Raw genomic sequence first — 25,079 nt, forward strand, 5'->3', positions numbered from 1 at the left:
AGGACTGTAATATCTGAATCATAGGTCATAGGTGCCTCATGGACACTAGCAGATGCTCATTTCTTAGCCCCAAACAGATGGATGACCCAGGAAAAAATCCAAAACCTCACATCTCCACCCTTAGATGCTTAGTGTGCATATAAATTAAGACATTTTTGAGGGCCATACTTGATCAGGACAGGCTTTCAAGACCCACTACCTTATTTGAGGACCTATGCCGAGTAGACTTCAATGTTCCCTGTTTGCCACCTACTTATACAAGCTCTAATCTCTCTACCTGAGGTAATTGCCCCCTCGTACTTAGGCAAATGGGAAAATTGCAAACGTTACGCTCTCTTTTGCAATCTAACAGAGCAATCTAGTTCATACATAAATCTTCCATAGATAATTTAGGAACAAGGCTTTAAATCACTGTCATGCTGGTACCAGGTCTTGGTGCTACTAAACAAAGTCTAGGGTTCCCATTACTTGTTGACGACATAAATAGCACTCAAGTACACTGCTGCATATCTTTCAGGAGGTGCTCTCTGATTCAACCATTCCAGGCTGCAGTCCACAAATTAATCCTCCAATTCATCTAAGTAGACATAGGATGGAACCCAATTGAATATCTGCTTCATATGGGTGGCACAGTGGTGTAGTGGTAGCACTCTCACCTAGCAGTAAGAAGGGTCGCTGGTTCGAATCCCAACCACGACACTACCTGCCTGGAGTTTGCATGTTCTCCCTGTGCCTGCATGGGTTTCCTCCGGGTACTCCGGTTTCCTCCCACACTCCAAAGACATGCTGGTAGGTTAATTGGATCCTGTCTAAATTGTCCCTAGTATGTATGAATGTGAGTTAGGGACCTTAGATTGTAAGCTCCTTGAGGGTAGGGACTGATGTGAATGTACAATGTATATGTAAAGCGCTGCGTAAATTGACAGCGCTATATAAGTACCTGAAATAAATAAAATAAAAATATCAACAGTCCACAGCATGTATGCAGCATGAGCCTGCATACCCTTTATCTGGAAGAAGACTGAAACCCCTCCAATGTTCTTATGGTTTGCTTAATTCAATGAGATTCAGTAAATGGAAGATCTTACAGCCTCCTATCTATAATAAAGAGGAAACATTTTGGAACATATGGTACCCATGGAAAGCCTTCATTTATTTGTCTACTTACAAGAATATAATGACTCCTGTTCCCCTTTTCCCTCCCTTAAATTGCCCCTTTTCCCCCCACACCTGTTCTTCCTTCAGCCTCTCATTTTCTCTATAAGGTTCCTCTCCCCCCACTATTTATGCCTTTGCTCTAATCAGCAATCCCTGTACACTAACGTTTGTCAGTGATCCCCCCCCCCCCCCTGTATTTTCGTTTCAAGAGTTTATATACAGAAAACATTGGATTACACAAATGCAGACCACCTTCTTTATTTCAAATGATGAACAAATCTCCAACAGGCTGTAGAGGAGCGCAGCATAATTCGGGCAATGTGAAATATGAATATATCTTGAACACTATAAAATAATTATTTTTTCTTGACTTCTGTTATCCATAGTAGTGTATTGTCTCACCCAGCATTGTTTGGGAGGTGTTTATGCAAGCATTTGTTTGTACTTAAGTAGAGTCCTAAAAAAAAAAAAATTAAATTATTAAGGTGGGCAAATAAGTATATTTTATATCAAGTGATTGCCAACTTAACAGATCCACACTAACACTGCTAAATTACTGTATGTCTGAGCATCTAGACCATAAGGGTTAACCAGCTGCCATCTTTCATTCAAGCGTTATGCACTTTGGCTGCATCTCTTAGGCCTCTTTTACACTCTGTCCCCCCCAACTTTAAGCCTACTATACAGCCGGAGGGTGCTGTTCACATGCCGTGGGTATGTCGGGTTGACAGGTTGCATCCCCTGTCCCAGGCTGGTTGACAGGCTGCACCCCTCACTTGTCAATTAACAATTGGGGACGTTGTCTTACCTCTACTCCTTTATGAAGGCCACAGGGATGGACAGACAGGCTGCAAAGTGCTTGAACTTTTCAATGTCATCGGGTTTCACAAGGCCAGATTTAGCTATAAGAGATGTGAATGGTTAAACTCTGCAAGAGAACACTTCAAAATCAATATTACCAATTACACAACAAATAGGCGAATGTACACAAGGTGATTAGATGTGCTGACTAAAATCTTATGGAAATAACATAGTTAACTACCATACCGACTATACATTCTGAGTTAGTAGAGTAAGGTTTTAACCCTTTTACTGTCAGCGATTTATGTCATAAGTCGACAGAAGCAGGGGGCTTTACACACACATCTCACTTTCAAGTGAAAGTGATCTAGCAACTATACATCTGCATCCTTCAGACACAGCTGATCCCAGATTGTGGTAAAGGACCAATCACAGGGGCCCTTTACTATGTGATCAGCTGTGTCCAATCAGCTGATCACATGTAAATAAACTTGTAGGTTATTGGCATTCCTTTGCTCATGCGCTGTCACAGCATGACGGGAGGAGAGCCGGCAACTGGCAAGTGTGGCAGGGGACATTTACACAGATAATCAGGACACTGATCATCAGTGCCCTGATTATCAGTGCAGCCCCATCAGTGCCCATCAGTGCCACATATCAGTTGCCATCAGCGCCCCCTATCAGTGCTGCCTCATCAGTGCCACCTCAGCAGTGCTGCCTATCAATGCCCATCAGTGTCACCTATCAGTGCCACCTATCAGTACCCATCAGTGCCACCTATCAGTGCAGCCTATCAGTGACCATCAGTGCACAGCAGTAAAGGAAAAATATTATTTATTTGAAGATGTTATAACAGAAACTAAGCAAAATGTTTTTTTTTTTCAAAAATGTCAGTCTTTTTTTTTGTTTAGCAAAAAATAAAAAAAAACAGCGGTGATTAAATGCCATGAAAAGAAAGCTGTACATGTCCTTAAAAAATTGTAAACATTTAATTTGGGTACAGTGTTGCATGACTACACAATTGTCATTCAAAGTGCAACAGCACTAAAAAGCTGAAAATTGGCCAGTTCAGTGTTCTCAGCTGCTGCCAGTCTGATAGCTCCATCCGCTTTCCGGAGAGCTGTGAGAAGGTTCTGGAACATAGGTGTGTGTTTATGCAGATGGCAGTATGAATGTTAATATAGCCATGGCCAATCCCAGGGAGAAAAGCCCTGAAGGCTGCTGGGAGTCTGTATATATTCTCTGAGCATACTGAGTTTGGGGCTTTTTCTTGAAGAGGATTAGTCAGCCTGGAGGGCTTGCTGCCCTCCAAGGCAGTGCTGGCATGCGCTTGCTGTTCGTGAGGCCTTAGGTGGGCAACCTGAGGGCCTGGATGCTGAATCTAAGGAGAGCTAACTGAGGGTCTCTCTGCTGAAAATCTAGTCTGGTATCACTGGAGAAAGGTGTCGCTTGGAAGTTGGAAGGAGGCAACCGGCGTTCCCTGGACATTTTGTGAGTAGAGACCGCTCAGGGATCTTAGAGACTTTTCGGTTGCTGCTACCCCTCTTGTGCTAGAGAGTCAGCTGTGTATTTGTCAAAGGGGACATCGGCTGATGTCCTCAAGTGACTATGCTCATTTTGCTCTAAATAAAGAAGCTTGTGTGCTTTAACTGCTTCTACTACAAAGGAGCTCAGTCTATCCAGTGTTCTGTGAAGGGACTCTGTTCTTAGTGCCCTAAAGGAAGAAGGCTGCTATCAACTACTTCTATCACAAGGCAAGTCCACAGTTTGCCATATGCAAAGACTTCTGCTTCAGCTTTACAGAAAGGAGTACACTGTCCTCAACCTGCACATTGTTTCTGTTTTTGAAGGGTCTCACTCAATCTTCTCAACCCTATCCAAGTTCTTAGAAAATAAAACAACACCCTGGACCGGTTAATGAGGAGAAGCGTGGCTGAGATTGTGTGCCTGGCTGTGGGGCAATCCACTGGGGAAGAAACTGGGCACATTTCCAGCGGCTTCTATGGGAGTAATCGCTACACATGGATAACTCTTAACTGATGATTTGTAGGGGCTGTAGGGAGCACCACTTATTGACAATTTTTGGTACTGAAGTTTGTCACCATTTTAAGGGCAGGCACAATTTTAAGGCTTGGGTATCTGTTTATTCAGCGCAACTTCATCTTTTTTATACCAACAATTTGGGTAATATGTTGCATTTGAAAAAGGAAGAGAGGTTTGGGACTTTATATGAAGTATGTAGCCGAGATGAACAACACGAACAGAGACTGGTGGACATTTAATAATATATAACCCAATCACATAGTGTATGGCATGTACATAGTAACAGAACATGAACCAATAGCATGATTAAGAGGTTTATTATAGATAATAATCATATAGTAATGAGTGTAACATAAGTCACATGAAAAGTACGTGGCATTCACAACATAATTAAAGAAGGAAACCACCAGATTTGATTTCTGTGCTCATGTATTGTAACAAGTTCATAGATATCTTGGTAAAGGTCGATAAAAACAACAGAAATGGTAAACATATTGTGGAATATCCCTCTTGGATAAAATTGGTATTCCAGGCATCTAAAAAGCTTGACGCATTTCATGTATATCTACAATCTTCAGGAGCAGATGCAATGATCTATGAATGTAACATAAAGTAAATTGATATAACTGGCCAATACAGTAAATTGGTATAACTGGCCAATTGGAAAAGGGGAGATTGGAAAAAGAGTTGTTTTTATCGGCTTTTACCAAGATATCTATGAACGTGTTACAATACATGAGCACAGAATTTGAATCTGGTGGTTTCCTTCTTTAATTATGTTGTGAATGTCATGTACTTTTCATGTGACTTATGTTACACTCATTACTATGTAGCAATAACTCTCGGTGGAGCTGCTGGTTTAAGGGGGCTTGTTACCTTCACTCTCGATACCTCTCTTTCACCGGCACCGGGTCTAGGGTTCCGCTGAGTTTACCTCTGGACGATATAAGCACCAAACACTTGAGTAGGTTTTCCAATGCTTTAATAAATGAATCAAGGAAGTAGCAGGAAAGAGGTAGAAGGAAAACTGCAGGGAAGCTCAAATACCTTTCCTTAGTATTCTTTAGAACATTCTCTGGAATTGATCACTTGTAGTTGAAAGCCCTCCCCTCGTGGGATTCAATCTTTGCCCGCCTGGATAGACCTCTCTAATTTGTCTAGCAGCCAGTACGTAGCACGAACTAAAGTCTCTGCCACAGACTTGTTTGAAACGAACCCGTACAATCCTCTGCCACAGGATGTATTGGTTTGTGATGAATGTCAGACACAGTACTTGAAGCTTTAAGCCAGCCCGGCAGTACTATACTGTAAGATTACTTCAGGATGCGTCCTCCACCCGAGTCACCAGGCCCCTCTCCAGACCAGCACTCTGCATGATCCTTCCATGACGGGTCCTCCCCTGGGGTCTTCTCGGTTGTCCAGCTTCTTCACTCAGGATAGACAGCGAAGGACCATTCCTCTGCCGCTGTGGTAGGCCCCAGACAGGCTTCTGGGCCCACCCACACGCCGCAGCGATGTGGGCCTCCGGAACGGAGGACCACGAGGTGGTACTCTTAACACATGCCTGTCGACCAGGAGGGCCAGCAGGTGGCTGAAAAACGAACCCTAAAACATGGCGTCTGACCCATAAATACCCTCTCCCAGAATGCAACTCGGAGGACCACCTCCACCGAGTTATCTCCGGGACAGAGGAGCACTCATACGCTTCAACACGTTGCTCTTCCAACAACAGCCCATGGTGACAACGACACCCACCGGCACAGTGTGGAACTACATGCAACGTCAGCCAAGCTGGAACAGAGGCAAATATAACTTCCTATAATAAGCGACCCACTAAATTTACCTATCAGCGGTAGATCAAAAATCTACCTGCGCTACAACTATATCATTATTTTGTATAATAAACCTCTTAATCATGCTATTGGTTCATGTTAATGTTATCTTACTATGTACATGCCATACACTATGTGATTGGGTTATATATTATTAAATGTCCACCAGTCAATCTCTGTTCATGTTGTTCATCTCGGCCGCCTACTTCATATAAAGTCCCAAACCTCTCTTCCTTTTTCAATTTAACAGGGATGGAGGCATTCTACGGCAGATGCCCAGGCCTCATATAAAGTCCCAACCTTTTTCCTCCCTTCTTTTTATACAATTACCAGGGATGGAAGTATGCGTTCCCGACTACCATTATTTATATTTTTAATCTTGGTATTGTCCATCAACAGTCTATCTATTATAGCCATCATTATATATCTCTCTTGTTACTTCTGGCCCATTAGTAATTACTTCAGAAGGGCTAGGTGATAGATCACATTTATTTTGATATGTCTCCCATATAGATACACTCCTTCTTGAGATTGTTAGGCTTATGTTGGTTGACTGGGCTTTGGGTACTGGATGCGCACTCCGGGCCCCCCCCCTCCGCCCTTGTGACGCGGGCGTTGTGGTGTCCCTTCCTATTGCGCATTTATGCCACTCTTCTAGCGTCTCACGCATGACGTCAGAGCTGACCTCGTGGCGCGCACGCTAGTTATCCATCTTGGCGGCTTTTGATGCTGAGGGAACTTAGGCGCCATACACGGAGCGGTTTTCTTGCTCAGGTGTGTGCCCTTTCTCCCCATAATCAGCCACCGCGTGACGTTGGCAGTTACCCATTGGCTACACTGGAGTATTTATACTCCCCCCATTTGGAACAGATGGACTTTTGTTGAGCGGTTTCTGTCGATTGACATCCAGCATAGCCAGGTTACATGGGAGTATTTGTTTCACCAAGGTAATTTTCAGCTGTGGCACTTTTAATTAGGATTTTTCACATTGTCAACCATTTGTTTGGGTTTTTCAGTCTACTCATTATCATTGCATTATCATGCTGCACCATCACGCTTTTTCTCATTTTATGTCTACTATAAGATCACCCATTGCTACAATACCTAAATTTTTACCACTATTAATACACTAATATGGACCATTATGTGATCTTTTCATCCCTCTCATTTACCCCTTAACATTTTATCATTATTATGTTTCCAACACCATTCACCTTTTTACTTTTTTTTCACCCACACTATTATTTGAATATTTTTTACACTTAGGCAAATGGCTTACCGCTCCTCAGCCATCTTTCTTCCACTTTGGCTTTTCAATCTCGCCAGTGGGATTCACTGCCTCAGCTCCTGGGAGGATGACCACTTCCCCAGTTGGTCCTGGCCAATTGTGCTGCCACATACTATCTCAGCTCAATTGTAAGTTTTCTATGGGATATACTTTTATACCATCGTTGCTATAACAATTCTTGTTATATATATCCCCTTAGCCCCTCTTTTTCCAATCTCCCCTTTTCCAATTGGCCAGTTATACCAATTTACTGTATGTTACATTCATAGATCATTGCTTCTGCTCCTGAAGATTGGAGATATACATGAAACGCGTCAAGCTTTTTAGATGCCTGGAATACCAATTTTATCCAAGAGGGATATTCCACAATATGTTTACTATTTCTGTTGTTTTTATCGGCCTTTACCAAGATATCTATGAACTTGTTACAATACATGAGCAGAGAAATCAAATCTGGTGGTTTCCTTCTTTAATTATGTTGTGAATGTCACGTACTTTTCATGTGACTTATGTTACACTCATTACTATATGATTATTATGTATAATAAACCTCTTAATAATGCTATTGGTTCATGTTATGTTACTATGTACATGCCAATACACTATGTGATTGGGTTATATATTATTAAGTGTCCACCAGTCAATCTCTGTTCATGTTGTTCATCTCGGCCGCATACTTCATATAAAGTCCCAAACCTCTCTTCCTTTTTCAATTTAACAGGGATGGAGGCATTCTACGGCGGATGCCCAGGCCTCATATAAAGTCCCAACCCTTTTTACCCCCTTCTTATTATACAATATGATGCATTTTTTTTTACTAAAATTAACCTTAGTGTATTATTTACTGAAAATTTGTGCTTGATAACAGCTGCGCTAATGTCATGTGACGTAAAAAATAGAAAGTAACGCCATTTTATTCCCTAAGGTCTCTGTGCTTTGAGAAAATATATAATGTTTAGGGACTTTAACTAATCTTCAGGCCTAAAAGTGTTGCAAGAAAGTGTAAAAATATATGTTTTTTTTTTAAAGTTTAAATAACCATCTCCTCCCCCTAGTAACTAGGTTTCTATTGGCTAAAAATGAAATGCTCAATCCTGAACATGCATAAAAACACGCCCAGAAAAATGATGCTCCAAAGCTGCCAGTAAATGTTCATGTTCAGTCGTGAATACTGCCTGAATCCAAGGATCTAACAATATGTGTTGAATATTAATGTCAGATTGACAATATGTGGTTGATAAAGGATAGATCTGTTATATTTATAAATCTGTATGTTCCAATCCCTCCAGGAAGTACAATTGAGCTCTTTATTGGATTTACATGAACTATTGTATGTTTTATATAGTGAGTCATTGGTATATTAAACAGTTTAAGAATTTCAATATATTTATACAGTTATTAGGTACTATTTGGGTTGCTATCTATCCAATTCCATAAAATAAGTATTGAACATGTCACCATTTTTCTAGGTAATTATTTTTCTAAAGGTGCTATTGACATTACATTTTCACCACATGTTGGTAACAAGCCATGCAATCCATAAATACAAAGAAACCAAAACAAATAAGTTCCGAAATTAAGTTATGTGTAATAATAATGGAATGACACATGAAGAAAGGGAGGTGCAAAAAGGCATGGAAAGCCAAGACACCAGCTGAGTCATTAGAAAGCAATCCTACCCCTTGTCAGTGCAAATTAATATCAGCTAGTTCAGTTTCAACCGATTGCTTATAAAAAAGGTGTCTCATTACCAAGGTGTTATACAAGAAACATCTCATGATAGGTAAAAGCAAAGCGCTCTCTCAAGACCTACCAAACCTTATTGTTCCAAAACATACTGATGACATTGGTTACATAAACTTCTCAATGTTCCAATGAGCACTGTTGGGGCCATAATTCTGAAGTGGAAAGAACATTGTTTCCCCAGAAAGTGGCCACGACCAGGTGCTCCTCGCAAGATTTGTGACAGAGGAGAATTAAAATTAGACTTGGGAAACTTAACATTGGTAAATCACCGGGACCAGATGGCTTGCACCGGAGGGTACTTAGGGAACTCAGTCAAGTAATTGCCAGACCATTGTTCTTAATTTTTACTGACACACTACTGACTGGAATGGTACCAGCTGATTGGAGAAAAGCCAACGTAGCACTAATATTTAAAAAGGGCCCAAAATACATCCCTGGTAATTACAGACCAGTTAGCCTAACATCAATAGTAGGGATGAGCCGAACACCCCCCTGTTCGGTTCGCACCAGAACATGCGAACAGGAAAAAAGTTCGTTCGAACATGCGAACACCGTTAAAGTCTATGGGACACGAACATGAATAATCAAAAGTGCTAATTTTAAAGGCTTATATGCAAGTTATTGTCATAAAAAGTGTTTGGGGACCTGGGTCCTGCCCCAGGGGACATGGATCAATGCAAAAAAAAGTTTTAAAAACGGCCGTTTTTTCAGGAGCAGTGATTTTAATAATGCTTAAAGTCAAACAATAAAAGTGTAATATCCCTTTAAATTTCGTACCTGGGGGGTGTCTATAGTATGCCTGTAAAGGGGCGCATGTTTCCTGTGTTTAGAACAGTCTGACAGCAAAATGACATTTTGAAGGAAAAAACTCATTTAAAACTACCCGCGGCTATTGCATTGCCGACAATACACATAGAAGTTCATTGATAAAAACGGCATGGGAATTCCCCAAAGGGGAACCCCGAACCAAAATTAAAAAAAAAAAATGACGTGGGAGTCCTCCTAAATTCCATACCAGGCCCTTCAGGTCTGGTATGGATATTAAGGGGAACCCCGGCCAAAAAAAAAAAAAAAAACGGCGTGGGGTCCCCTCAAAAATCCATACCAGACCCTTATCCGAGCACGCAACCTGGCAGGCCGCAGGAAAAGAGGGGGGGACGTACCAGGCCACATGCCCTCAACATTGGGAGGGTGCTTTGGGGTAGCCCCCCAAAACACCTTGTCCCCATGTTGATGAGGACAAGGGCCTCATCCCCACAACCCTGGCCGGTGGTTGTGGGGGTCTGCGGGCGGGGGGCTTATCGGAATCTGGAAGCCCCCTTTAACAAGGTGACCCCCAGATCCCGGCCCCCCCCCTGTGTGAAATGGTAAGGGGGTACATAAGTACCCCTACCATTTCACGAAAAAAGTGTCAAAAATGTTAAAAATGACAAGAGACAGTTTTTGACAATTCCTTTATTTAAATGCTTCTTCTTTCTTCTATCTTCCTTCATCTTCTGGTTCTTCTGGCTCTTCTGGTTCTTCTGGTTCTTCCTCCGGCGTTCTCGTCCAGCATCTCCTCCGCGGCGTCTTCTGTCTTCTTCTCCTCGGGCCGCTCCGCACCCATGGCATGGGGGGGAGGCTCCCGCTCTTCTCTTCTTCTCTTCTTCTTTTCTTCTTTTCTTCTCTTCTTCTCTTCTTCTCTTCTTCATTTTCTTCTCCGGGCCGCTCCGCAATCCATGCTGGCATGGAGGGAGGCTCCCGCTGTGTGACGGCGCTCCTCGTCTGACAGTTCTTAAATAACGGGGGGGCGGGGCCACCCGGTGACCCCGCCCCCCTCTGACGCACGGTGACTTGACGGGACTTCCCTGTGGCATTCCCCGTGACGTCACAGGGAAGTCCCGTCAAGTCACCGTGCGTCAGAGGGGGGCGGGGTCACCGGGTGGCCCCCCCCCGTTATTTAAGAACTGTCAGACGAGGAGCGCCGTCACACAGCGGGAGCCTCCCTCCATGCCAGCATGGATTGCGGAGCAGCCCGGAGAAGAAAATGAAGAAGAGAAGAAGAGAAGAAAAGAAGAAGAGAAGAAGAGAAGAGCGGGAGCCTCCCCCCCATGCCATGGGTGCGGAGCGGCCCGAGGAGAAGAAGATAGAAGACGCCGCGGAGGAGATGCTGGACGAGAACGCCGGAGGAAGAACCAGAAGAGCCAGAAGAGCCAGAAGAGCCAGAAGAACCAGAAGATGAAGGAAGATAGAAGAAGCATTTAAATAAAGGAATTGTCAAAAACTGTCTCTTGTCATTTTTAACATTTTTGACACTTTTTTCGTGAAATGGTAGGGGTACTTATGTACCCCCTTACTATTTCACACAGGGGGGGGGCCGGGATCTGGGGGTCACCTTGTTAAAGGGGGCTTCCAGATTCCGATAAGCCCCCCGCCCGCAGACCCCCACAACCACCGGCCAGGGTTGTGGGGATGAGGCCCTTGTCCTCATCAACATGGGGACAAGGTGTTTTGGGGGGCTACCCCAAAGCACCCTCCCAATGTTGAGGGCATGTGGCCTGGTACGGTTCAGGAGGGAGGGGGGGCCGCACTCTCGTCCCCCCCTCTTTTCCTGCGGCCTGCCAGGTTGCGTGCTCGGATAAGGGTCTGGTATGGATTTTTGGGGGGACCCCACGCCGTTTTTTTTTTTTTTTTGGCGCGGGGTTCCCCTTAAAATCCATACCAGACCTGAAGGGTCTGGTATGGAATTTAGGGGGAACCCCACGTCATTTTTTTTTTTAAATTTTGGCCGGGGTTCCCCTTAATATCCATACCAGACCTGAAGGGCCTGGTATGGAATTTAGGGGGACCCCCACGTCATTTTTTTTTTTAAATTTTGGTTCGGGGTTCCCCTTTGGGGAATTCCCATGCCGTTTTTATCAATGAACTTCTATGTGTATTGTCGGCAATGCAATAGCCGCGGGTAGTTTTAAATTAGTTTTTTCCTTCAAAATGTCATTTTGCTGTCAGACTGTTCTAAACACAGGAAACATGCGCCCCTTTACAGGCACACTATAGACACCCCCCAGGTACGAAATTTAAAGGGATATTACACTTTTATTGATTGACTTTAAGCATTATTAAAATCACTGCTCCTGAAAAAACGGCCGTTTTTAAAACTTTTTTTTGCATTGATCCATGTCCCCTGGGGCAGGACCCAGGTCCCCAAACACTTTTTATGACAATAACTTGCATATTAGCCTTTAAAATTAGCACTTTTGATTTCTCCCATAGACTTTTAAAGGGTGTTCCGCTGCATTCGAATTTGCCGCGAACACCCCAAATTGTTCGCTGTTCGGTGAACTTGCGAACAGCCAATGTTCGAGTCGAACATGAGTTCGACTCGAACTCGAAGCTCATCCCTAATCAATAGTATGTAAACTCTTGGAGGGGATGATAAGGGACTATATACAAGATTTTAGTAATGAGAACGGTATCATTAGCAGTAATCAGCATGGATTCATGAAGAATCGTTCTTGCCAAACCAATCTATTAACCTTCTATGAGGAGGTGAGTTGCTATCTAGATAAAGGAAGGCCAATAGAAGTGGTGTATCTGGATTTTGCAAAAGCATTTGACACAGTTCCCCATAAACGTTTACTGTACAAAATAAGGTCCGTTGGCATGGACCATAGGGTGGGTACATGGATTGAAAACTGGCTACAAGTTCAGAGGGTGGTGATAAATGGGGAGTACTCGGAATGGTCAGGGGTGGGTAGTGGGGTCCCCCAGGGTTCTGTGCTGGGACCAATCCTGTTTAATTTGTTCATAAGCGACTTGGAGGATGGGATAAACAGTTCAATCTCTGTATTTGGGGACAATACTAAGCTAAGCAGGGCAATAACTTCTCCACAGGATGTGGAAACCTTGCAAAAAGATATGAACAAATTAACGGGGTGGGCAACTACATGGCAAATGAGGTTCAAAGTAGAAAAATGTAAAATAATGCATTTGGGTGGCAAAAATATGAATGTAATCTATACACTGGGGGGAGAACCTCTGGGGGAATCTAGGATGGAAAAGGACCTGGGGGTCCTAGTAGATGATAGGCTCAGCAATGGCATGGAATGCCAAGCTGCTGCTAACAAAGCAAACAGAATATTGGCATGCATTAAAAAGGTGATTAATTCCAGAGATAGAGATAAAGAGGGTTCCCCTAAGTGGACTTTTAAGGCACTTCAATTATATCATATGTGAAAAATGTAGCAAAGTATACAGAAAATTGTAATAATAAACAAATTTTATTTATAGAGAGACAACATTTAAAACATTTTTTAAAATGTTGTCTCTCTATAAATAAAATTTGTTTATTATTACAATTTTCTGTATACTTTGCTACATTTTTCACATATGATATAATTTAAGTGCCTTAAAAGTCCACTTAGGGGAACCCTCTTTATCTCTGTCTTGAATATTGGATGTGGCACTCTTCTTAACATAGGTTAGTCTTTCGTCCTTTTCTTCAATTCCAGAGATAAAACGATAATTCTCCCGTTCTACAAGACTGTGGTCCGGCCGCACCTAAGTATGCTGTCCAGTTCTGGGCTCCATTCCTCAGGAAGGATGTACTGGAAATGGAGCGAGTACAAAGAAGGGCAACAAAGCTAATAAAGGGTCTGGAGGATATTAGTTATGGGGAAAAGTTGCGAGCACTGAACTTATTCTCTCTGGAGAAGAGACGCTTGAGAGGGGATATGATTTCAATATACAAATACCGGACTGGTGACCCCACAATAGGGATAAAACTTTTTTGCGGAAGGGAGTTTAACAAGACACGTGGCCACTCATTAAAATTAGAAGAAAAGAGGTTTAATCTTAAACTACGTAGAGGGTTCTTTACTGTAAGAGAGGCAAGGATGTGGAATTCCCTTCCACCGGCAGGGGTCTCAGCGAGGGGCATTGATAGTTTCAAGAAACTATAAGATACGTACCTGAACGACCAAAACATACAGGGATATACAAGGTAATACTAACATATAATCACACACATAGGTTGGAATTGATGGACTTGTGTCTTTTTTCGACATCACCTACTATATAACTATGCAACTAAGGAGTGAAAAGAATTATCAGAAGAACTGTCCAAGAGCCAAGGACGACTTGTGGAGAACTTCAGAAAGACCTGGAATTAGCAGGTACAAATGTTTCAATGAAAACAATATGTAATGCATTCAACTGCCATGGTCTGTATGCACGCTTACCACACAAGACTCCATTGCCTAAAAAAAAGCGTGTTGAAGATTGTTTAAAGTTTGCTGCTCAACATTTAGACAAGCCTGCGAAATACTGGAAGAATATAGTCTAGTCAGATGAGACCAAAATTGAACTCTTTGGATGCCTTAACACACACCATGTTTGAAGGTCATATGGCACTACACATCACCCCAAAAACACCCCAATACCAACAGTGAAGTTTGGAGGTGGGAACATCAAGGTGCTGGGCTGTTTTTCAGCATATGGCAGCCCTCAAATTTTCCACTCGCCTACTCGCATTTTGTGAGTGGAAAATGAGGGCTTGCGAGCTGGGCTGCCTGGTAGTGGGAGGGTGAGCACCGCCGTCAGGTGGGGTTGATCGGGAGATGTTCTCCCTGTGATCGCCCCGGTGGAAGAGAGCATGTAGGAAGAGGAGAGCCACAGGGTCACCGAGCAGTATAGCACGCTGTTACAGCTTACATTGAAATTGCCTCCACTCTGCTCGCCGTCACACACAGCCCCGCATCCTCCTAACCCCGTGCCTGTGATAGACAGAATGCGGGTCCAATGCTGGGATGTGTTCTGTCTATCACAGGCATGGGGTTAGGAGGAGGTGGGGCTGTGTGTGACGGTGAGCAGAGCGGAGGCAATTTCAATGTAAGCTGTAACAGCGTGCTATATCGCTCGGTGACCCCGTGGCTCTCCTCTTCCTCCAGTCATGATCCGGCCACCCTTTCTCTTCCTCTGCCCTGCAATGTTGGGCACAGTGAGTCTGCAATGGGAGCACAGTGAGGCTGCAATATTGGGCACAATGAGTCTGCAATGGGGGCACAGTGAGATTGCAATGTGGGGCACAGTGAGGCTGCAATGGGGGCACAGTGATGCTGCAATGTTGGGCACAGTGAGGCTGTAATGTTGGGCAAGGTGAGGCTGCAATGGGGGCACAGTGAGGCTTCAATGTTGAGCACAGTGAGACTGCAATGTTGGGCACAGTGAAGCTGCAATGAGGGCATGGTGAGGCTGCAATGGGGACACATTGAGGCTGCAATGGTGGGCACGGTGAGGCTGCAATGATGGGCACGGTGAGACTGCAATGATGGCCAAAGGTCACGCTGCATTGATGGGCACTGGTGAGGCTGTGCTGAGGGGAACTGATAAAGTTGTTGTTAATATTTATTTTTGTAACTTAATTCTGCATAAAACATTTAGGTGTCATTTCATGAGATAATTTATGAGGGCGTAATTAGGAGCAGAATTAGGGGTGGGGCAAGGTAGGGGTTGGACGGCGCAACTGGTGGCGAGTAACCCTGGATGATTGGAAAAATGTACCAAGACATTCTTGATAAAAATCTCCTGCCATCTACCAGGATGATGAAGATTAAACAAGGGTGGACATTTCAGCAAGACAATGATGCCAAACACAAAGCCAAGGAAACTCTAAATAAAATAAAGCTGCTAGAATGGCCCAGCCAATAACCTGACTTGAATCCAGCAGAAAATCTATGGAAAGAACTAAAGATCAGAGTTCATAGCAGAGGCCCGCAAAACCTTCAAGATTTGAGGACTGTTTGTGTGGAAGAATGGGCCAAATTCACACCTGAGCAATGCATGCGACTAGTATCTCCATAAAGGAGGCGTCATTACCAACAAAGCATTTTGTACCAAGTCAATAGCACCTTTAGAAATATATTTACCTAGAAAAATGGTGACCTGTTTAATACTTATTTTACCCGCTATATTTATTGGTCTCTCTCTGTAGTAGTCACAAATGTGGTTGTGTGTACTTAGTTTAATATAAATAATACATTGTAGACAAGAGGAATAGAATGCCTAGCTTAATTGTCACCTTATTTTACAGCAGCTCTCAACTCTTCTTTTTCTGAGATGAAACAAAAATGTTTCCTATCTTTTTCATTATCCAACACAATAGGCAGTGACTGATGGTTTTGCCCTTTATTACCACTTGCTATCTGATGTAAACTGAGAGTGTTGGAGAAGCCCTCCAGTGCTCTCAGCATACACCAGATGCAGGAGGTAGTAAGATTAGACATGTATATTATTGCTTTATTTTTTTAATTACCATTTAATATATGGTTAACAAACATAATGAGAACGTGATTAGATACTTACAAAACAGGACAAGAAAAATTTTGTGTTGTGCATTTCCAACCCAGGCCAGCAGGGAATCTTCTACAGGATCATAAACTCTCATCTCCATCATGGTCTCCTCTCCTGGACAGATACAACATCTTGAATGAAAAGCTGGACATTTAATATTAACATATTATCTGGCTAACTTGTAATCTCATTGTACCTTTTGCATACTGTAGCCGTCTCTCTTGTATCTTCACCACCTTACTCTTCCTGCAGTCACACAAAACTGAAATCATTTTATATTTTGCTCGATTACAGACACAAATCAGGCGTTAATAGGGAAGCACAGAGACCACTAACATGCAGCAATCCACTACAAACATTCAGAATTTTAAATTTAGTTTACAGCAGTCATATGATTCCTCATTTGTTATAGATTGTTGCACTTCAATACGTGCCCTATTGAGCTTAGTTGGGTAGGATAAATCAAGTTATGAGTGTGCACAGGCAAAAATAAAAGGCCAAATTCCAGAACTGTTCCACCTGTCAGGGAAGACACATGCATATGCACAGGCGCATGGTTCCTGTAAGCCCTGTTTGCGATTGCGCACTTAGCAGGTGCACGATCGCGCACACAGGTTTGCGCGAGTGCGCATTTAAACTGTGCTAGTGTCTTGTGTTAGTGCCGTTTGGTTTATTACGTTCCTGAAGCATCTGTGTATCTGTTTCTGTATTGGCCACCTGTTGCCGACCGAATCTGCTCCTGACTTTGCCTGAACTCTGCCTGCACTGACCCCTGGCTTGCCACTGGACTATGCTTCAGCCTTATTTTTCTGCTCATCTGTCTTGTTGTTACCGACCACGGCCTGACTTCTGACTACTCTTGTGCTTGCTATCTGTGTCTGATCCGCCTGCTAGTTGCTGACCTGGACTGTCTGACCTTGCACCTGATCCAGCTGTAGTTGTGCCTGTCATCAGGCCTTGCTCTTCTGCTAGCATGCTACCAGCCTGTTGCTCCTGCGTATCCCAATGTACAGCAGCATTCTCCAGCAGAAGTCCTGTTAGGCACTCCCACCACTCTGTGCTCTGGTGTTCCCTGTTACTCTACCAGGGCTCCTGAGCCAGAGCTGTAAGAGAGGCCTTCTTCTACACTTTGGGCTTCACCACCAGGTATGTTAAACTACCATTCTGTAGTTAGATTGATCTTGTTAGTCCTCAGGGATTTTCATATAGAGATCACTGTGCTGGTAGTGCTGGAGATGGATTTTGTAAATCAAAGCATTTCTTCTGGTTCTGGGATCTTAATAATCATTGATTTCAGTGTTCAGCCTAAAGTTTATCTCTAGGCCAGCCATTCCCAACCCTAGGGTTCCTACAGCAGTTGCTAGTGGTTCCTTGAGATGTGGCTGATTGAACTATCTTTTGATAAAACTGCAAAACTCCAGGGTCAAAACCACTAGGCAGAGTCAGTAGCAAGACATCAAGGATCTTTTTAGCCAGCTGTAAGGGCACTGTGACCACCACTCTAAGGGGAGAATTCTTTCTACTGACCACCAATGATTTCAGCAGTGGTTTCCCCAAGACCTGAAAATTATTTCAGAGGTTTCTCGGACATGGGTGCTCAACCTGTGGCCCTCCAGCTGTTGCAAAACTACAAGTCCCATGAGGTATTGCAAGGCTGACAGTTATAAGCATGACTCCCAAGGGCTGAGGCATGATGGGACTTGCAGTTCCGCAACAGCTGGAGGGCCACAGGATGAGCAGCCTTGCTTTAGGGTAAACCACTGAGAAAGGCTGCTCTAGGTAAAACCTTTTTTTTTTGTTTTGAAAAGTGCGAGGAAGAGTTATATCTTCTGATAATTTTTAATGCTGTCTTTGTCTCCATTGGGGGGCAAGAAAGTAATGGTAAATCTGACATTTTGGAGATGTCCCCAGAACAAGAAATAAGAGAAAATGGCCAATAGAGAACCTGATCTGGAGATAATTGTCTTTGATGGGAATTTCCCTCACTTTGAGAGATTTCCTTTAACTTCCTGTTGCAGTGGGTTTAAAGCTTCCCTAATTGGGAAGTGTGATGGGTCATGGTGTGTGTAGCTCAGTGGTGAAAAATGGATATAAATGAGACACCTAAAGTGTATGTATAGCAAAATTGTTTACACTAGCTAAAAATGAAAACAAAAGATTTTGCTATCCATTTTGCACCACTGAGCTACACTCACAATGGCCCATCTCACTTTTAAAAATCAGGCCACGGTATTTAGCTGGTGCCAGTGGGGGTGCAGGGGGTGACGTGACCCCGGGCGCGACATTTAGGGGGGCGCCAGTATGTGTCACTACTGGCTGCCTCCTCCTAACTTCAAGTTCCTGTGTCCCCCGCGCTCCGGCCGCCATGCTAAGTGTCCGGCGCCCTGTGATTGGGTGTATGGGGATCGTGTGAGGCGTAGGTCTGGCCTGTCCTCGATCGCTCCTGAAGTCCCGCCCCTGCACATGACCCCTATATGCCCAATCACAGTGCGATGGACACTAAACATGGCAGCAGCCAGAGCGCGGGGGAGAGAAGCAAAAACGTAAGCCTCAGCTGCCTTCTCCTCCTCCTCCAGACCGATGCAGGCCAGGACAAGAAGGTGAATGAGACTCCCTCGTGAGAGTCTTGTTACTAGCCTGGGGGGGGAGGGCGAGAGAGAGAGAGACAGTAGGCAGGACAGTATAGTGTAGTCTGTGTAGTATAGTGGACAGTGTAGTGTAGTATAGTGGTCAGTATAGTGTAGTTTAGTATGGAGGTCAGTGTAGTGTAGTGGTCAGTATGGTGGTTAGTGTAGTATGGTGGTCAGTATAGTGGTTAGTGTAGTATAGTATGGTGGTCAGTGTAGTGTAGTATAGTGGTCAGTGTAGTGTAGTGGTCAGTGTAGTGTAGTATGGTGGTCAGTGTAGTATAGTATGGTGGTCAGTGTAGTGTAGTATAGTGGTCAGTGTAGTATAGTATGGTGGTCAGTGTAGTGTAGTATAGTGGTCAGTGTAGTGTAGTGGTCAGTGTAGTGTAGTATGGTGGTCAGTGTAGTGTAGTATAGTGGTCAGTGTAGTGTAGTGGTCAGTGTAGTATAGTATGGTGGTCAGTGTAGTGTAGTATAGTGGTCAGTGTAGTGTAGTATAGTGGTCAGTGTAGTGTAGTGGTCATTGTAGTGTAGTATTGTGGTCAGTGTAGTGTAGTATAGTGGTCAGTGTAGTATAGTATAGTGGTCAGTGTAGTGTAGTATAGTGGTCAGTGTAGTATAGTGGTCAGTGTAGTGTAGTGGTCAGTGTAGTGTAGTATGGTGGCCAGTGTAGTGTAGTATGGTGGTCAGTGTAGTATAGTATAGTGGTCAGTGTAGTGTAGTGGTCAGTGTAGTATAGTATGGTGGTCAGTGTAGTGTAGTATAGTGGTCAGTGTAGTGTACTGTAGTATAGTGGTCAGTGTAGTGTAGTATGGTGGTCAGTGTAGTGGTCAGTGAAGTGTAGTATGGTGGTCAGTGTAGTGTAGTATGGTGGTCAGTGTAGTGTAGTATAGTGGTCAGTGTAGTGTAGTGTAGTATAGTGGTCAGTGTAGTGTAGTATAGTGGTCAGTGTAGTGTAGCATGGTGGTCAGTGTAGTATAGTATAGTGGTCAGTGTAGTGTAGTATGGTGGTCAGTGTAGTGGTCAGTGAAGTGTAGTATGGTGGTCAGTGTAGTGTAGTATGGTGGTCAGTGTAGTGTAGTATGGTGGTCAGTGTAGTGTAGTATGGTGGTCAGTGTAGTATAGTATAGTGGTCAGTGTAGTGTAGTATGGTGGTCAGTGTAGTGGTCAGTGTAGTGTAGTATGGTGGTCAGTGTAGTGGTCAGTGTAGTATAGTATGGTGGTCAGTGTAGTGGTCAGTGTAGTATAGTACATAGTTACATAGTTACATAGTAGACGAGGTTGAAAAAAGACACAAGTTCAACCTATGTGTGTGATTATGTGAGTATGGTGGTCAGTGTAGTGTAGTATGGTGGACAGTGTAGTGTAGTATAGTGGACAGTGTAGTATAGTGGTCAGTGTAGTGTGTAATGGTCAGTAAAGGAATCAGGTTGGTCAGTGTTGAAATCAAGTAGGTTAGTGTAGTGGTCAGTATAGGAATCAGGTAGGTCAGTACTATTGTATTGGAAGGGACTCGGGGAGTGCTAAAAGTCTGCATGTTAGGGGACGCAAATTACCTTGCCCCGGGTGCTGACAACCCACGCTACGCCACTGGCTGGCGCACCCCCCATACTCATCCCGACAAAGTCCTATCTGCATAATGAAGCAGAGAGAGTGCTGTGACTCAAGGAGAGCAGGTCATGTGACTTTTATTAATCACATGACCAGGCTCTCCTCTCGCACTGCAGTGCAGCACTCTTTTTAAATGAGCCTCTAGGGGTTTAGTGAGAGGTTAGGTATCAAGGGTTCCTTTTAAATGTTAGAAACCAGGCTAAAGTGAACCTGTGCTTTTCCTAGGTAAGGCAAAGCAACAGGTTTACTTTAATATCAGCCCCCCGTAGCATTGTATATTTACCTTTCATTCACTGCCCTGACATCCTATTTGGCACTGGAAGCAAGAAATAAAAACCCTGTGTAAGTTTCCAGCTGATCTGGATCTGAGGATCCCCATCTAGGTGACCACTCCAATTTGACTGCACTGGACCAATCACCAAACATAACCTGGAACTACTGCTCCTGACAGTGGGAGGGATGAAAGGTAACTATAAGGCAATTATAACATCTATGATGGGGCTTGATTTAAGGTGAACTTATTGCATTATTCTACCCTTCCCTATTCGGCCACAAATGTCTTTGTCAGGATTTCCCATCACTTACTGTGGCAATCAGCTTCTCCCAACAAATGTTCTTATGAAATTGCTTGATATATGTAATATCTACAGACAATGCACAACAATTATAGTAAAATTATAAAGGATGTCTCTTACCATCTACCATCTGTGATGACCAGCTCCCCATCATTAATGACAAACTGTATTTCAGTTGGAAAGTTCACATTCTCTTTGGGCACATTAGAGGCAACGGCAGCTAGCTTCCAGTTCCCTATGATCTGCGGCATAGAGAAACCATAAACATTGAGACCCAAGCCTTTTAAAATATATTTGGGGTGGTTTCAAGCCAAGATTAAAATACGATGTACTCTGCACTCTGTACCCTTCACTTTGTATGTAGCACACCCCTGAAGCCTACACTCTGTACGTAGTGCACTCCTGAACCCTGCACTCACTCTGTACACAATGCACTCCTGAACCCTGCACTCTTTATGTAGCACACTCCTGAACCTTGCACTCACTCTGTACACAATGCACTCCTGAACTCTGCACTCTGTATGTAGCATGCTTCTGAACTCTGCACTCTGTACTAGAGCTGCACGATTCTGGCTAAAATGAGAATCACAATTTTTTTGCTTAGAAGATAGATCACGATTCTCTCACGATTCTCGCTGTGTAACATCATCTTTCACATTAAAACAAAAAAAATTGGGCTAACTTTACTTTTTCGTTTATTTTTTTTTTTCATTGAAGTGTATTTTTTCCCAAAAAATTGCGTTTGAAAGACCACTGGGCAAATACAGTGTGACATAAAATATTGCAGCAATTGACATAATGGGGGTTATTTACTAAAGGAAAATCCACTTTGCACAGCAAGTGCACTTGAAAGTGCACTTGGAAGTAAAGTCGCTGTAAATCCGAGGGGCACATGCAAGGACAATAAAAAAGAGCATTTTAGCTTGCACATGATTGGATGATAAAATCAGCAGAGCTTCCACTCATTTCAGATCTACCCCTTAGATTTAGAGCGACTGCACTTCCAAGTGCACTTGCAGTGCAAAGTGGATTTGCCTTTCGTAAATAACCCCCTTTATTCCCTAGGGTCTCTGCTAGAATATATATTTGTTTGGGGGTTCCGAGTAATTTTCTAGGAAAAAATATTGATTTTAACTTAAGAAACAAGTGTCAGAAAAAGATTTAGACTTTAAATGGTTAAACTTCCTGCATTTTGTTTAAAAACTTGGCAGACTGCCTGGATTTTTTTTTCACACAGAAGTTTATCCCTTTGATCTAAGAAGGAAGAGTTAGTTACAATGTTTCATGTTAAAAACTTGGTGGACTGCCCAGATGTTTTCTTTTGACAACTGAGTGAACAGATTAGTCTCTCCACTTGTTAAATGAAAGAATCTCTGCAATATCATTTTGCCCCTGTACAAATCATTTGTAATAACTCATCTGGAATAAGTAGTTCAGTTTTGGGCACCAGTTCTCAAAAAGGATATCGGAGAACTGGAGAAAGTGCAGAGAAGGGCAACCAAACTAATAAGAGGCATGAAGAAGCTCAGCTATGAGGAAAAACTAGAGTAACTGAATCTAGTCCCTCTTGAGAAGAGGAGATTAAGGGGGGATATGATCAACATGTACAAATACATAAGTGGTCCATATAGTGAACTTGGTATTGAGTTATTCACTTTAAGGTCATCACAAAAGACAAGAGGGCACTCTTTACGCCTAGAGCAGGGGTGTCCAAACTACGGCCCTCCAGCTGTTGCGGAACTACACTTCCCATGAGGCATTGTAAAGCTCTGACATTCACAGACATGACTAGGCATGATGGGAGTTGTAGTTCCTTAACAACTGGAGGGCCATAGTTTGGACATCACTGGCCTAGAGGAAAAAAGATTTCTTCTCCAAATACAGAAAGGTTTCTTTACAGTAAGAGCTGAGAAAATGTGGAATAGACCCCCTCCAGAGGTGGTTCTGGCCAGCTCAGTAGATTACTTTAAAAAAGGCCTGTATTCTTTCCTAAATATACATAATATAACTTGATGCTAACATTTATAGGTAAAATTGATCCAGGGAAAATCCAATTATCTCTCAGGGGATCAGGAAGGAATTATTTCCCCTGCTATAGCAAATTGGATCATGCTCTGCTGGGGGTTTTCACCTTCCTCTGGATCAACTGTGGGTATAGGATTGTGTATATTGTATTGTATTTTTTTTTTATTGGTTGAACTAGATGGACTTGTGTCTTTTTTCAACCTGACTAACTATGTTACTATGTAAGTAACGCATTCCTAAACTCGGCACTCTGTATGTAGCACACTACTGGTATATAACAATCCCTCTTTATGTCCCTCCCACTGTTAATGTAGTTTGGCCACACCCACCATTGGTGCGGGGTGCTCTTCCCCCTATGATGGGGGGGGGGGCGCAGCGTGGTTGAGTTCCTGCACGTATTCTCTGAGAAAAAAAGCCCTGATTTCACCAATAGTAAATGCGCTCTCTGAGGATAATTTAAAACGGACTTGATTGAGAATACAGAACAGAAGCCGGGACATTGGTTGGAGTATTTCCAGCTTAGAAATGTTTATATTAATCTTTCCAAAAGTGGTTCTATACATAGACACCCTACATCTTTTGAAAAATTATGGGCAATGGGAGGAGGGAGAGAGAGACCATTTTTTAAAATTTTTTTATTTTGCTTGTTTGATGCTGTGTGAGTGATCTTAGTAAAATTGTGTTAATATTTGGGATATAAAAGCATTAATGCAGGTCACGTAAGGAACTGTCAATAGAATATTGGTTTAGAAAATGATGAACAATTTTGTTAATTGTGATGTAAAATTTAATAAAAATTATAATAATAATAGAGACCCAAGCCAGGTGATTGAATAAGCCAATGCAAGGTGGAGTTATAACGAGTGAAGGCATGTCATTGGATACCGACCAATTAAATTTCTTCTTCTTTATCTTAGATGAAGTATATCAAAACACAAAAAAAACAATCTAATATATTGCAGCTAACCAGTCCAGAGGCTGCTTCACTTTTTTCTGGCTTTATATTCCTTTATAATCACCTGGTGATAATGTGAATAACACCCTTCTTGCCCCCTAGTGTCTACAATGTATGCAGTATATGGGGGCAACCATGGTTGTCACAAAGGCTGCCCTTGTCCATATCTATTACATGGTGGATTGATGGAACTAGTAGGTTACTCAATACGAATAAGGTTCTTTGTGCTTTCCTATTCAGGGCATGGCAATTCTGGTAGGCTCAGCAGGTATTTTCTGTGCTTGCTGAAAATGTTCTTACCAAGAAAAAGGAAGAACTCATGCAGCCACCACATCTAAGGGCTGGTGAGCTGCAATAAATGACATTTTTGGTTTTAGGTTTATATAGGATTTTAACCACAACTCTGGGAAATCTAAAAATTCCTTGTTTAGTGGAGAGTAAAAGCACTTTTACCTACCCAATCCTGCACCCCGCTGGCAGATGGTGCTTCCCCATGCTTTGGCGGTGGACTGTCATTCTGCAACATCACCTCCAATGCAGGACTATAGACCCTGCTTTTGTTTTGATGACATCAAGACCTTAGAGCACTGGAGCGTGGGGGAGAAGACACTTAGGTCCCTTTCATACTGACGGACCGATGGGGTCCACCTGTCAGTTCTTCAGGCGGACCCGATCGGATCATCCATAGCCCTCTGCTGACACCCGCTGGCATCCGATCCGGTCTGCTAAGAACAGATGGATAGGGATCCCACCCATCCGTGCATTGGATTGAATGACAGTTGGATAGAAATGGACAGGTGGTCTGTTTCATCCAACAGCCCCATAGAGGACAGCGGGTGTGTCCATGTCCGCTCTACATAGCGGAGCAAACACAGACCTGTCATCTGCCTGCTCTACAGGGATCAGTGAGCAGATCCCTCGCTGAGCAGACTAATCCACTTGGATTGCGGCCTAAGAAGTCTAGCAGATTTGGAGGAGCGGAGGATCAGGTAATTAAACAGTGGTGGCTGGTGGTTTTTTTGTTTGGAGGGGGTGGCAAACAACCATCCCCATGGCACCTCAAAACCCCCCCTGCTGTCTGCCGGTCTA

At 43.2% G+C, this 25,079-nt stretch overlaps 1 protein-coding gene across 1 annotated transcript in view; it reads right to left on the bottom strand.

Annotated features, from left to right (window-relative positions):
* Nucleotides 1-1,400: 1,400 nt before the first annotated feature.
* The window catches only part of LOC141107616 (uncharacterized), a 106,673-nt gene continuing 82,994 nt past the window's right edge, over nt 1,401-25,079 (bottom strand). Inside the window, exons 17-21 of the mRNA XM_073598469.1 lie at nt 21,131-21,252; nt 16,394-16,443; nt 16,210-16,311; nt 1,967-2,060; nt 1,401-1,615 (exon numbers count right to left, since the gene is read on the bottom strand). Of these exons, the coding sequence (XP_073454570.1) occupies nt 1,969-2,060; nt 16,210-16,311; nt 16,394-16,443; nt 21,131-21,252 (366 nt within the window). The 3' untranslated portion in view covers nt 1,401-1,615; nt 1,967-1,968. The remainder of the gene's footprint in view (nt 1,616-1,966; nt 2,061-16,209; nt 16,312-16,393; nt 16,444-21,130; nt 21,253-25,079) is intronic.

The sequence above is a fragment of the Aquarana catesbeiana genome, linkage group LG09 (assembly GCF_042186555.1).
Source record: "Aquarana catesbeiana isolate 2022-GZ linkage group LG09, ASM4218655v1, whole genome shotgun sequence".
NCBI classification, from domain to species: Eukaryota; Metazoa; Chordata; class Amphibia; order Anura; family Ranidae; genus Aquarana; species Aquarana catesbeiana.